Source organism: Ailuropoda melanoleuca, chromosome 2, assembly GCF_002007445.2.
Source record: "Ailuropoda melanoleuca isolate Jingjing chromosome 2, ASM200744v2, whole genome shotgun sequence".
Lineage (NCBI taxonomy): Eukaryota > Metazoa > Chordata > Mammalia > Carnivora > Ursidae > Ailuropoda > Ailuropoda melanoleuca.
In genome coordinates, this window is record NC_048219.1 from 81,287,983 (window position 1) to 81,301,464 (window position 13,482).

The window sequence follows — 13,482 nt, forward strand, 5'->3', positions numbered from 1 at the left end:
GTTACTTCCCTTTGCTGTTTACTTTGCATCACTTGTTGCTAGAGTCCTTTACTTAGCAATCAGCCCTCAGTGGATCAGGTGCCACCAGCAAGATGGCTCAGTTGGTAGCTCTCTTTCACGTGTTCACTTAATCCATGCAGAATTCATTCAACCTTTCCATGCTAAACAGCAGTACAGAATGCTAGATTTCTGACCCCACCTCCCACCATCTCTCTAATTTCTTTTTACTCTAAACTATCCAGCCAGACACAAAGATAAAATTTCTTAGTTTATATCTAGCAAGGAAATGAGATGCCAATCCTTCTTGAAGGCATCCCTACTTTTTATTAGGCTCCTGTTAAGAGTTGTCTCCTCACCTGCCTTGGAAATTGAAGGGAAAAATATTTCGACCTCTCTGTATCCCTCTAAGGTGAAATTTCATGCCTTCCCCTTCCAGTTTCCTTAAAAGAACTGGGAAGAAAGGTGGTGTTTGGTGATTGTAGGGCCAGTTTAACCACTTTTTAATAAGCCCTAGAGAAGGATCTGGCTTTAATCATAGGTTGCTTTCTTTAGAATATGGGTTACTAGCATTTTTTTCTGCAGCTTTGTGCCCCAGTTGACAATTCCAGAGCGAAAGGAAGAGTCTCTCTTACATCTTGTTACATATACGATAACCACACTGTGGAAATTATGAAAATTAATAAACTACATAGCTTAGAGAGGCTTTTACATAAAATTATTTGTTGTATTTATATTATTCAGAATATGAAGTGATCTTTATATAGAATGACCTTACTAAAAAAAAACTTTATATTGAAATATATGCAAGAAAAATACACAGATCTTAATTATGCAACTTGATGATTCTTTACAAACTAAACATGAATCTATAACCAGCACTCAGATTAAAGCACAGATTGTTACTATCACCTCTGAAGATTTTCGTGCCCCCCCTTTAGTCACTGGCTTCTCCCCCAAGGCCAAATACTGTTTCAACTCTAATATTAGGTGCACCTGTTTTTGTATTTTCTTTTTTCCCTGTTTTTGCATTTTCTATAAATGGAATCATTATTTTTTATTTTGACTTTTTTTACTTAATATGTTTGTAGGACTCATCCGTATTGTTGCTTGAAATTGTAGATTCTCTGTTTATATTTCTATATAATATTCCATTGTGTGATTTACCACAGTTTATCTATTGTATTGTTAGTGGACTTTTGAGTAGTTTCCAGACTGGGCTTTTATGCATAGTCTTGCTATAAAAATTCTGGTATTTGACCTGGATGCATTTTGGTTGGGTATGTCTTTAGGAATGAAGTTGTTTGGTTATAGGGTTATGCATAATATGTTCCATCTTAGTAGATACTGCCTGAGCTGTTTTTTACTGTGATACAAAACATGTGGGTTTTTTCCCCCATGCCAGTTCTGATTCTCTAGACACCAACTGGTTGTCCAATAACTTGGTTAAATTTTTACGCTACCTGGAGTTAATGTAGACCCCACAGGTTAAGGGCTCAGTCCCACAAGACTGCTTCCACTTTCAGACACTAGTTACAATCCTGATTTGCCCCTATTTACCAACAAGCTCTAAATTGGGGATTCCCATAACTCCCCTCCTCAGGTTTGCTAGTTTGCTGGAATGATTCTCAGAACTCAGGAGATTCCTTTACTTACTATTATCAGTTTATTATTATTACTTACTATTATCAGTTTATTATAAACACCAAGAACAGCCAAATGGAAAAGATGAATTGGGCAAGGTATGAGGGAAGGGGTACAGAACTTCCATGCCCTCTTCAGGAGTGCCACCCTTCCAGTACCTCTGTGTGTTTGCCAACATGGAAACTCTCAGAACCCCATCATTTAGAGGTTTTAATGGAGGTTTCATTACCTAGCATGACTGGTTAAATCATTGGCCATTGGTGTTTAACTCAATCTCCAAACCCCCTCCCCTCCCAGGTCAAGGGCTATAGCTGAAATGTTACAAACTTCTAATCAGGTCTTGGTTTTTCTGGTGACCAGCCACAATCCTAAAGTTATTTAGGATCCCCTTACTGCCAGTTATTTCATTAGCATTAACTCTGGTCCAGTTGAAAGGAGCTTATTTTGAATAATGAAAGACTCCGATCACATTACTGGGAGACAAAGACTGAATATTGTACCAAAAGATGCCCTGACCACCCCTGTCACTCAGGAAATTACATCGATTTTAGAAGTTCTGTGTCAGGAACCAGGGACAGACTAAATATATATTTCTTGTTTCTTATCATACTGCCAGTCATGTTTTTTTTTAAAAAAATCATTATGTCAATTTACATCCTAGCCAGCAGTGAATGAGAGTTCTAGTTGCTCCATATCCTTGCCACCACATGTTATTTTTTTTCTTTTTGATTTTAGCCATTCTTATGGTTGCGGTGACCTTACTTTTTAAAAAAGAACATTGTTTTACCATAATTTTAGATTTATAGAAAAGTTGCAGGGTAGTACAGAGAATTCCTTTATAGATATGTCACCCAGTTTTCCACATGGTTAACATCTTACATTACCATGCACGTTTGTCAAAACTAGGAAACATACATTGGTACATTACTGTTAAATTTAGATTTTATTTTATTTTTCATTAATGTCAGAACTTTACAAAGCCCCTGTGGATGTCATTTTCTGTCTGTTCTTTTGAAGTTTTTGATTTGTCTATCATTTGCTCTGTTAAAATCATTGCCTCATGGTGCTGCAAAGTTAAAACACTTGCCTATAATTGTTTTGACAAATGCTGCGCTGTACTTCACACCAAGGAGAAAGCTTTTTGTACTGAATGAGCTCTAAGTCAGGTTAAATACAGACAGCCTTGTAAGTGAGGTCTTTCAGAGAAGTTCAAGTAATGACAACGTTTTGGGAATAAAGCTTTGAAAGAGCTCTCAATTCTATTTTGCTCTATCTAGTGGCTCCCAGGCTGGATAAAGAGCATGGGATGTTATTTTTTTAAGGGTAACATAGAGAATAGGGGCTGGGATGAGGAAAAGTTAAAACACCACAAAGCTTGCTGTTCTTACAGAGGTTCGGCCATTAAAAAAAAAAAAGCACTACAGTTTGTGGCAAACTTTTGATTAATTTCCAGAGTTCTGAAAAAGCTGACTTTAACCATTTTACCAGTATTTTTATTTCTTTATAGAAGAACAAATTTTTGGGATACCTTACTCTGTCATTTTTGCTGATGTCACTGACCTAACATTTTAAAGATACTTCAAAAAAATTATAAAACTTATAGGATAATATGGAATACTAAACATTGACTAATGTGAATTACTTTATGAACAAAATATAAGCATACCCTTTTCTCATAAATCAGTAAGGACTTTTGTGGAAAGAGCAGAGCTCAGTCACTTCTTTGGTCTTAATTATTGTTAGAAAAATTAAAGCCCCTCCTTTTCTTTCCTTTCCTTTTCTTTCCTTTCCTTTTCTTTTCTTTCCTTTTCTTTTCTTTTCTTTTCTTTTCTTTTCTTTTCTTTTCTTTCTTTCCNTTTCTTTCCTTTCCTTTTCTTTTCTTTCCTTTTCTTTTCTTTTCTTTTCTTTTCTTTTCTTTTCTTTTCTTTTCTTTCTTTCCTTTTTCTTTTTCTTTCTTTCTTTCTTTCTTTCTTTCTTTCTTTCTTTTTCTTTCTTTCTTTCCTTTCTCTTTTTCTTTAAAGATTTTATTTATTTATTTGACAGAGAGAGAGACAGTGAGAGAGGGAACACAGGCAGAGGGAGTGGGAGAGGGAGAAGCAGGCTTCCCACTGAGCAGGGAGCCTGATGTGGGGCTCGATCCCAGGACCCTGGGATCATGACCTGAGCCGAAGGCAGACGCTTTAATGACTGAGCCACTCGGGCACCCCAAAAGTCCCTCTTTTCTTAACATTGTTGACTACTGAAGCTGGAGAGGGTCTCTCCCCCCTCTCCCCTGCCATTATTTTCTTCAGTAAGTTGAAGGGAAGGGTAAAGAAAAAGTCCACTATTATAAATCATTTGAAGAAAGAAGTTTTAGTATCAAAAATATCTGAATGAAATTATTAAAAATCTCTATATACATCCCACTAATAATGGAGCATTATTGATTACCAAAGATTACTAAAGATTGATTACTAAAGTTTATCAATAATATAGAGTTTTTGTTGGGATAATATGTTGTTTTTCTTTTTGGATAGGCGTATACTGTGAAGACACCAACGAAACTAAAAATTCAGCAAAGAGAAAGCAAGAATGCACCCACGGAAGAAAGTAATAAAAAGAGAAAAATGGTCTTTGAGTTTGATATTAATTCGGATAGCTCAGAAACGACTGATCTTTTGGTAAAAATACTACGAATCAATATTTATTACTTGTTTATATTATTATTTTTGCACATTTTCTCATGTATATGTATAATATATACACATAGTCTCTACCATTGCAATACTAAAATATAGAACTCCATATTACACAGAACCCTATGCTTTTGCAGCATTTTGGAGAAACAGGGTTTAAATAATCTAACTTCAGAAAACATGGCATTTTGAAACACTTGATGTTACATGGCTGGCACATGAGATGATTAAACCATCCTGTTTTCCAACAGAGTGTTATAAAGGAGTTTTTACCACATACTCTTCCCCCCCCTTCCTTCCTTCCTTCCTTCCTTCCTTCCTTCCTTCCTTCCTTCCTTCCTTCCTTCCTTTCTTTCTTTCTTTCTTTCTTTCTTTTTCTTTCTTTCTCTCTCTCTTTCTTTCTTTCTGTCTTTCTTTCTTTTCTTTTTCGTTTTTAGAAAGGTTAGGTGAATCTTGCTATGGCCAAATTTGTTATTTAGGGCCCGTCTTGATTTTGCATATTATACATGTTCCTTATTTTATACCATTTATTGCTTGAAATCCTTATCAAGGTATTGGTTGACAAGTATAACATTTTTTATAATAATTTTTTATTATGTTAGTCACCATACAGTACATCCCTAGTTTTTGATGTTCCATGATTCATTACTTGTGTATAACACCCAGTGCACCATGCAAGTATAACATTTTTATCATTCTTAAAGAGTTAATGTATTAAAGATGAGTTGTTTAAGGAAGATATTACCCTTAGCAGTTTGTATTACTAATTATTCCCTGTCATGAGTGTATCCACACATGCCAGTATTTTCTAAAGTCCTAATATTGATTTATTGAGAATAATTAAATTTAGATTAATTTAATTTAAAAACAAACCTCATCACACAAAATGAAGCAATAAACCAAAGATTCTTAATTACAAAACTCCAGTTAAAGGCACTAGTTTGTTTCATTATTGCCACTTTTAACCTTTGAGATCCTTCAAGCTTTTTTACTGCTTTGGGACCCTCTATTTTCATTTGTTTCTGGAATAATGAGTAGCTGAAGTCTTAAAACCCTAATTATTGAAGTTAACCTATAGAATACTTACTTAAGTACCTCTTTGTCTTATAGATGATGATTAACATTTTAATGATTAAACTGTGAACCAAGCACTGTTGCAAAGACTGTATAGATTATTTTTTAGAATAATCTCATATTAGAAGTATACACAGTGTTGCTATTTTCATTTTGCAGATGAGAAAACTGAGTCACACAGGTACCTTGCCCAAGATCACGTAGCTAGTAAGGCATGGAGCCAAAATTTGAACACAGACAGTTTAGCTCCATAGCCTACATAAGTCATTATACATAATAACTGCCAGCTCAAACTGAAGTCCAGATATATAAAAATGTATGGAGAATTAGTAGAAAGACTGTGAGCTCTGGAATTAGACAGTCCAGGGTGGTTCTAGCGGTGTGAATTTAAGCTAGTTTCTTGGCTGAGATTCAGAATGGTTCGTGATTTCCTTTTTACAAGGAGCATCACAACTTTGTAACACAGTAAACATACTACAGTATTATATAAATATGCACAATTTTTTATACTTGCCTAAAAAGACATTTTGTAGTCCGTTCATTTGGTTATAGTTATTACTTCAAGTTACTATTTTTGTAATTTTCTTATTGTTGCATTTAAATTTTGGTGAACATTCAAATAATTATAAAAAGTTAGATTTAAAAATGGATTGTCCAGAGTGAGTGACCTTAGAAAAGATGGTGGAGTAGGAAATACCACAAATTTCTTTCTCTACCTAGACAGCAATTGTACTCACAAAAACTGTGTGAAGTAACTATTTTGGAACTCTGGAGACTATTTGAAAGCTTGCAACTTCCAGGGTTGAAACTTGGTAAATTATAGTTAATTTGATCAATTTCAGCCTTAAGCATGGTAATGACTACCTATCATCCAATCCATAGTCCTGTGGTAGGCAGCCATGCTCATGTCTTGCTGTAGCCATGGTGAGCAATGAGGACTTTTTTTCTGAGTATCAAGATTCAGTGTTCTGTATTATCATTGCTGCTTCTCATCACTGTGCAGGCACAGAAACTGGCTGCCATTACTTCAACCTTCACTGGCTGAAAGCGTCTTACAGAGAATTTAAATGAACTGTACCTGGTTTTCTTCTCCCCCGCCCACTTTTCTTCTTTGGAGGATCAGACATTTAAAGAATTAGGACATCAAGAGCAATCACATTTCTGGGGTATTTAAAACCACTGCACATGCCCAGGAAAAGACAGGCTCAAAAAAACCCTGAAAAGATCTCAGATTTTTTTTTTTTTAGATTTTATTTATTTATTTGACAGAGACAGCAAGAGAGGGAACACAAGCAAGGGGGGTGTGAGAGGGAGAAGCAGGTTTCCCACGGAGCAGGTAGCCTGATGTGGGGCTCGATCCCAGGACACTGGGATCATGACCTGAGCCGAAGGCAGACGCTTAATGGCTGAGCCACCCAGGTGCCCCAGATCTCAGATTTTTAACCCAAGCTAATCCCTGGCACAGAAACTTGTACAACTTAAAGCAAAAACAAAACTGAGTATAGCAAACCCTGGGGAAAGGGAAGAATCTGATTTGCAGATGTATTCAGTTATAAGATTCACATGTCTAAGTTTTTAAAAAAATTTTTTTAAATTCATTTGACAGAGAGAGAGCATGGGCAGGGGGGAGGAGGCAGAGGGAGAGGGAGAAGCAGACTCCTTGCTGAACAGGGAGCCTGATGTGGGGCTCCCCAGGAGCCTGAGATCATGACTTGAGCTGAAATCAACAGTCAAATGCCTAACTGACTGAGCTACCTAGGTGCCCTGACGTTAACACGCTTTTAATCAACCAGTGCATCAAAGAAGAAATCACAAGGGAAATTAAGACTTAGATATGAATAAAAATGAAAACACAATATACCAAAACTTGTGTTACAGCAAAAACTCAGAGGGAAATGTATAGCTCCAAATTCTTACATTAAAAAAGAAAGATCTCAAATCAATAACTACACTTTATGGAACTAGAAAAAGAAGAGCAAACTAAACCCAGAGCTAGCAGGAGGAAGGAAATAGTGAAGATTCAAGGGGAGATAAACAAATTAGAGAATAAAAAAATAGAGAATAAAATCAACAAAACCAAAATTTGTTTATTTGAAAAGATAAAAAAGATTGACAAATTTTTAGCTAGATGAACAAGAAGATGTAAATAACTAGAATCAGAAATGAAAAATGGGTACATTATTAATCAGAGATAAAAAGAAAATACTGTGAATATATGCTAACAAATTTTATAACTTAGGACAAATGGACAAATGGGTAAAATCCCTGAAACACACAAATTAAACTGATTCAAGAAGAAAAAGAAGGGGCGCCTGGGTGGCACGGCAAAGAAGGGGCGCCTGGGTGGCACGGCGGTTAAGCGTCTGCCTTCGGCCCAGGGCGTGATCCTGGCGTTATGGGACCGAGCCCTATAACAGGCTCCTCTGCTATGAGCCTGCTTCTTCCTCTCCCACTCCCCCTGCTTGTGTTCCCTCTCTCGCTGGCTGTCTCTATCTCTATCTCTGTCGCATAAATAAATAAAATCTTTAAAAAAAAAAAGAAGAAAAAGAAAACCTCAATAGGCCTGTCTATAGTAAGTAAAGACTATGACTTAGTAATCAAAAACCTCTCAACAAAGAAAAGTCCTGGACCAGATGGCTTTGCTGATAGATTGTATCAAACATTTGAGAACATAACCTTCTTAGACTTCAAAAAATTGAAGAACTCTTGATAACTCATTCTATGGGGCCAGCACTACCTTTGGTGCCAAAGTAAGATAATGACATTACTAGAAAAGGAAATTAAAGACCATTCTCCTTAATGAATGTCAGTGTAAAAATCCTCAACAAAATATTAGCAAGTCAGATTCCACACATCATATTAAAAGTGCTATTCACCATGACCAAGTGGGATTTATCCAAGAAATGCCAGGGTGGTTCAATGTAAGAGAATCAATGTAATATACCACCATTAATAGAATCAAGAGGGAAAAATCCCATATGATCATCTCAATTAGTACAGAAAAGGCATTGACAAAATCCAATATTTTTTCATGATAGAAACTCATAAAGCTAGGAATAGAGGAACAATTACTCAACATGATAAAAAGTACTTACGAAAACTTGCAACTAAATCATACTCAATGGTGAAAGATTGAAAACTTACCCCTTAAACTAAGAACGAGACAAGGATGGGCACTTTAATCACTATTAGTCAGCATTGTACTGGAAGTTCTAGCCACAGCTATCAGGCTATTAGACAAAAAACAAAGGGAGAGGGAGGGAAGGAGAGAGAGAGGGAGAGAGGGAGAGAAAAAGTTTTACCTCATTCTCATACAAATGAGAATGAGGTAAAACTATTTGCAGATGCCACAATCCTATCCATTGAAAATCACAACGACTCCACAAGAAGGCTAGTAGAGCTAATAAATGAATTCAGCAATGTGGAAGGGTATAAGAACACATGACATTGATTATGTTTTTATACACCAGCAATGATTAATCCAAAAGGAAATTAAGGAAAATTAAGAAAACAATACCTATATCGTATCATCGAAACAAATTGAATATTTAGGAACAAACCTAACCAAGAAGATGAAATACTGAAATACGATGAAAACTACAAAACATTGCTGAAGGAAACTAAAGAAGACCTAAAAAATTAGAAAAAAATTGTGTTTATGAATGTTAAGTCTTTAATAAGTTAAGATGTCCTATATGCTGGCTAATTGAGCATAATAAAAAAAAAGATGTCAATACTACCCAAAGCAGTCCACAATTTCAGTGCAATCTCTATCAAAATTCCAACAGCTTTTTGGCAGAAATGGAAACTCTGATACTAACATTCATATAGAATTGCAAGGGCCCCCAAATAGCTAAACAATTGTGAAAAAGAAGGGTAATATTGGAGGACTTACAGTTCTCAACCTTGAAACTTTCTACAAAGCTAGTAATTTAAAGAAATTAGTACTAGGATAAGGGCAGATATATAGACCAAAGGAATAAAGGAGCCCAGAAATAAATTCTCACATATATAGTCAATTGATTTTTGGCAAGAGTGCCAAGACCATTCAGAGGGGGAAAGGGCATTTTTTCCCCCAACTAATGGTGTTAGAACTGAATATTGGATATACACATGCAAAAGAATGAAGTTGGACTCTTATTTTATACCACATATAAAAATTGACTCAAAATGGATCAAAAACCAAAACTTAAGGGCTAGAACTATGAAACTCTTAGAAGAAAATATTGGGGAAATTTTCATGACATCAAATTTAGCAAGGGCCTCATGGGTGTGACACCAAAAGCACAGGCAAGAAAAGAGAAAACTGATAAATTTGACTTCAAAATTAAGAATTTTTGTGCATCAAAGGACACTATTAAGAAAGTGGAAAGACGTGTTAAAGAATGGCAGAAAATATTTCCAAATCATATATCTGAAAAGGGATACATGTCTGGAATACATAAAGAACTCCCATAACTCAACAACAAAAAACATACAACCCAATTTTAAAATGGGCAAAGGACTTGAATAGACATTTCTCAAAAGAGGATATATAAATGGCCAATAAACACATGAAAAGATGAATGTTGCAGTTATAAGGACAGATATGGTTTTGTTTTAAATTGGGTTAATTTATCCCTTTCTTCTACCGATCTTCCTACTTCTTATGTTCCATAGATGAGAGAAACCGTATGATAATTGTCTTTCTCTGCTTGGGTGTTATACACAACTAATGAATCATGGAACCTTACATCAAAAACCAGGGATGTACTGTATGGTGACTAATGTAATATAATAAAAAAATATAAGAAAAAAAATTGGGTTAATTTGTTATTTTTATATGGGTAGTCATTAATGAATAATTACTATGCACTAAGTAAAATTTTAATGATAGTTTGCAAGATTTTAAAATAATTTTTCTTTTTTAAGCTGGTCAGTAGGTACATAGTGCTTGAGAGTGTATTTGAAAAGGCAACTTTTTATGACTTACTGAATTCTGTTGAAATCTTAGAATTCACAAAAATGTTTGAATTTTTTAATTCATGAAGCCTCTGTAAATGTGACATTTGTGAGTAGGAAAAGATAATGTGAACTGATTGCTTACCAGATTAAATCTGTATAGCATATTCATTAAGAGAATGGATTTCTAGAGCCAACCTATCTGGATTTGAATCCTGGCTCTCCCTCTTAACTAGCTGTGTAATCTTAGGCAAAGTACTTAACATTTCTGTGTCTCAGTTCTTCACCTTTAAAATGGGGATAATAATAGTATACCTACTTTATAAAATTATTGTGAGGATTAAAACTAATTAAAATATGCAAAGTGCTTAAAACAGTGCCTAACATAAAGTTCTAAATAAGTGTTAGCTATTATTATTTGGGGGAATTACAATACTCATAAATTGATAGTTGATAATATTCTAATTTTTATGGGATTGTACATGTTTATTATACAGCCGAAGTGTGAGTTTGAGTGAGTAGGCTGGGGGAAAGTGGAAGGAAAAGTAGTAGTATAAGGACTCTGAAACTGATGTAGATATCAGTAGAAAAGTACTATTCATATACATGTTGTATTTCATTTAATACAGTATGGTTATTCGTATTTCATATGATACAATATAGCTGGTAGAATCTAAATCTATGTCCTTGTTTGGCAGATTATTTATTTTGTCATTGTCTTCAGTTTTTCTTCTTTTTTCTTTCTTCTTTCTCCTTTCTCCCTTCTTTCACCTCCACCTCCTTTCTTCCTTCCTTCCCTTCCTCATCTTTCTCCTCCTTTCTGTGATATGTAGACAAAATTTTAATATAGCGATGACAGACCCCAAATTATATTTTTGTATTTTTCTTTAAGAGCATGGTTTCAGAAGAAGAGACATTGAAAAAATTATACAGGAATAATAATCCAGCAACTTCTCATCTTTGTGTCAGAACACCAAAAAAGGTAGTTTTTTTTTTTAAAGGTAGTTTAAAATTTTACTTTAGAAAGCAAATTTCAAAACCTGGACTTTATCTTTTTAAATTAAACATATTTTGTTTTGATTTGATTTGATTTTGTATTCAGACCCCTTCATCTCTAACAACCCCTGGATCTACACTGAAGTTTGGAGCTATGAGGAAAATTCAGGAAGATCGTTGGGCTGTAATTGCTAAAATGGATAGGAAAAAAAAACTAAAGGATGCAGAAAAGCTATTTGTTTAATTTCAAAAAATCAGTGTGATTAAGGAGCCTAATATCAAATTTATTGTTAATTTAAGAATGTTATATTTTCTTAAATAGCTAAACACTTTTTGACATTGAGACTTTTTATATTTACATAACTTGTTTTTTATGATTTTTATGTTTTGGCCTAAATTACCACGTTACCTGAAAACTTGTAATTCTATTCAGATAATAAGATGATTATATTTTGTTTTTACCTTTTCTTGTATTTATGAAAACTGTTTTAGCTAATTTTTCAAATTTGTAAAATTATCCATTGAATTCTAGGAACGCATTGAGATTTACTCTTTATTCTTTATTATTAAAATATTTTGGATGCAAATAAATGCTTTTCATTGATTCTGTAAAGTCATCTGAACAAGCTGATCATAATGTTGATATTTTTAAAATCTTAAGGTCATTTTGGTGAAGTTTCACAGTTCTGAAGCAGTTTTATATGTTTATAAAATTGACAAATGGCCTTTAGTTGTAGGAAAAAAAGGCTTTACCAGTATGGCTTCCTAACATTGTTTATTCAACACTCATTAATTTAAGCAAATATTTATTGAATGCCCCCTAAGAGTCAAGCACAGTTCTAGATAGATACTGGGGATATGACAATGAACAAAACAGAAAAATAAACCCTCTCTTCTAGAGCTTACATTTTACTGAGGGAAATAGACAGTAAATAAACCTGGATATGGTTTTGGGATTTCCAGCTTCTGATATCTTAACTGAAAATTTATAATTAGTCTCCTGAGCAAGTATTTTTTTAGAGCATTATTAGTCTTGATAATGTGATATTTCATATTTGAAGCTATATATTTTCAAACATTTAAAAATAAGACTAGTATCTCCCATGCTTCATGGGAGACTATGGACTCTCAGAAACAAACTGAGGGCTTCAGAGGGGAGGGGGGTGGGGGAATGGGATAGACTGGTGATGGGTAGTAAGGAGGGCACATATTGCATGGTGCACTGGGTGTTATACTCAACTAATGAATCATCGAACCTTGCATCAGAAACCAGGGATGTACTGTATGGTGACTAACATAATGTAATAAAAAAAACATTAAAAAAAATAAGACTAGTGTGTTAGTTGAGGTAATGCTATCTTCTCTGGCTAATCATTCATCAACTTCTCACTTCTCTAAAGTCCAACATAAATGTTTCTATTTAGTGAACTAGCAGCATTCCTCCAGGCAGTGATTCAGGAAACCTGGTTCCTTCCAACTTTTAGTTCTGCCTCACTCAATTACTGGCTTCCAAGGTTGCTCCAAAAAGATTTGCTGACATACTGCCTGAAATAAGGATGAGGTGAGGGAAAGAGAAGGAGCAAAGTTGGGTCTTGAAATTCTGTTTTGACCTATGTAATATTTTTTTGGGGGGGAGGTGCTATGTAATAGTTGAGATATCTTAGATATCTAAGTGGAGCTGTTCATAGGTCATTGAACAAATGAATCTGGAGTTCTCCAAAAGGGTCATTATTTAGTAGTCATTGGCATATACATGCCATTTAAAGCATAGGACTGAATGCACTCCCTTTATGGACATTGAGTGTATATTTATAGAAAGGAGTTGGTACTGAGCCTTGGGATACTGGAATGTTTAAAAGTCAAGCAATAGAGGAGTTGCTGCAAAGATTAAGGAGAGACAGGTGAAGTGTAAGGGGTCATGGAAGCTTAAAGAACAAAGTGATTCAAGAAGGGAGTATTCCCCTGTGTCAAATCCTCCTGAGTGTCAATACGTGAAAGCAAAAATCGTTGGATTTGGGATTATCTATATGATACACAACCTCTGCTCTCAATGATTTGATGTCCAGTAGCAAATATAAATGTGTATGTGCCCCTTCCTTTCAGTACATCTGTATCTTTGGGGTAAATACCTAGTAGTGCAATTGCTGGATCATAG

General features: G+C 34.8%; 1 protein-coding gene across 1 annotated transcript in view; it reads left to right on the forward strand.

Annotated features, from left to right (window-relative positions):
• SYCP1 (synaptonemal complex protein 1) overlaps positions 1–11,730 on the forward strand; it is a 130,081-nt gene extending 118,351 nt beyond the window's left edge. Inside the window, exons 30-32 of the mRNA XM_034644004.1 lie at positions 4,158–4,301; positions 11,224–11,313; positions 11,434–11,730. Coding sequence (XP_034499895.1) covers positions 4,158–4,301; positions 11,224–11,313; positions 11,434–11,571 — 372 coding nt within the window. The 3' untranslated portion in view covers positions 11,572–11,730. The remainder of the gene's footprint in view (positions 1–4,157; positions 4,302–11,223; positions 11,314–11,433) is intronic.
• Positions 11,731–13,482: the final 1,752 nt, after the last annotated feature.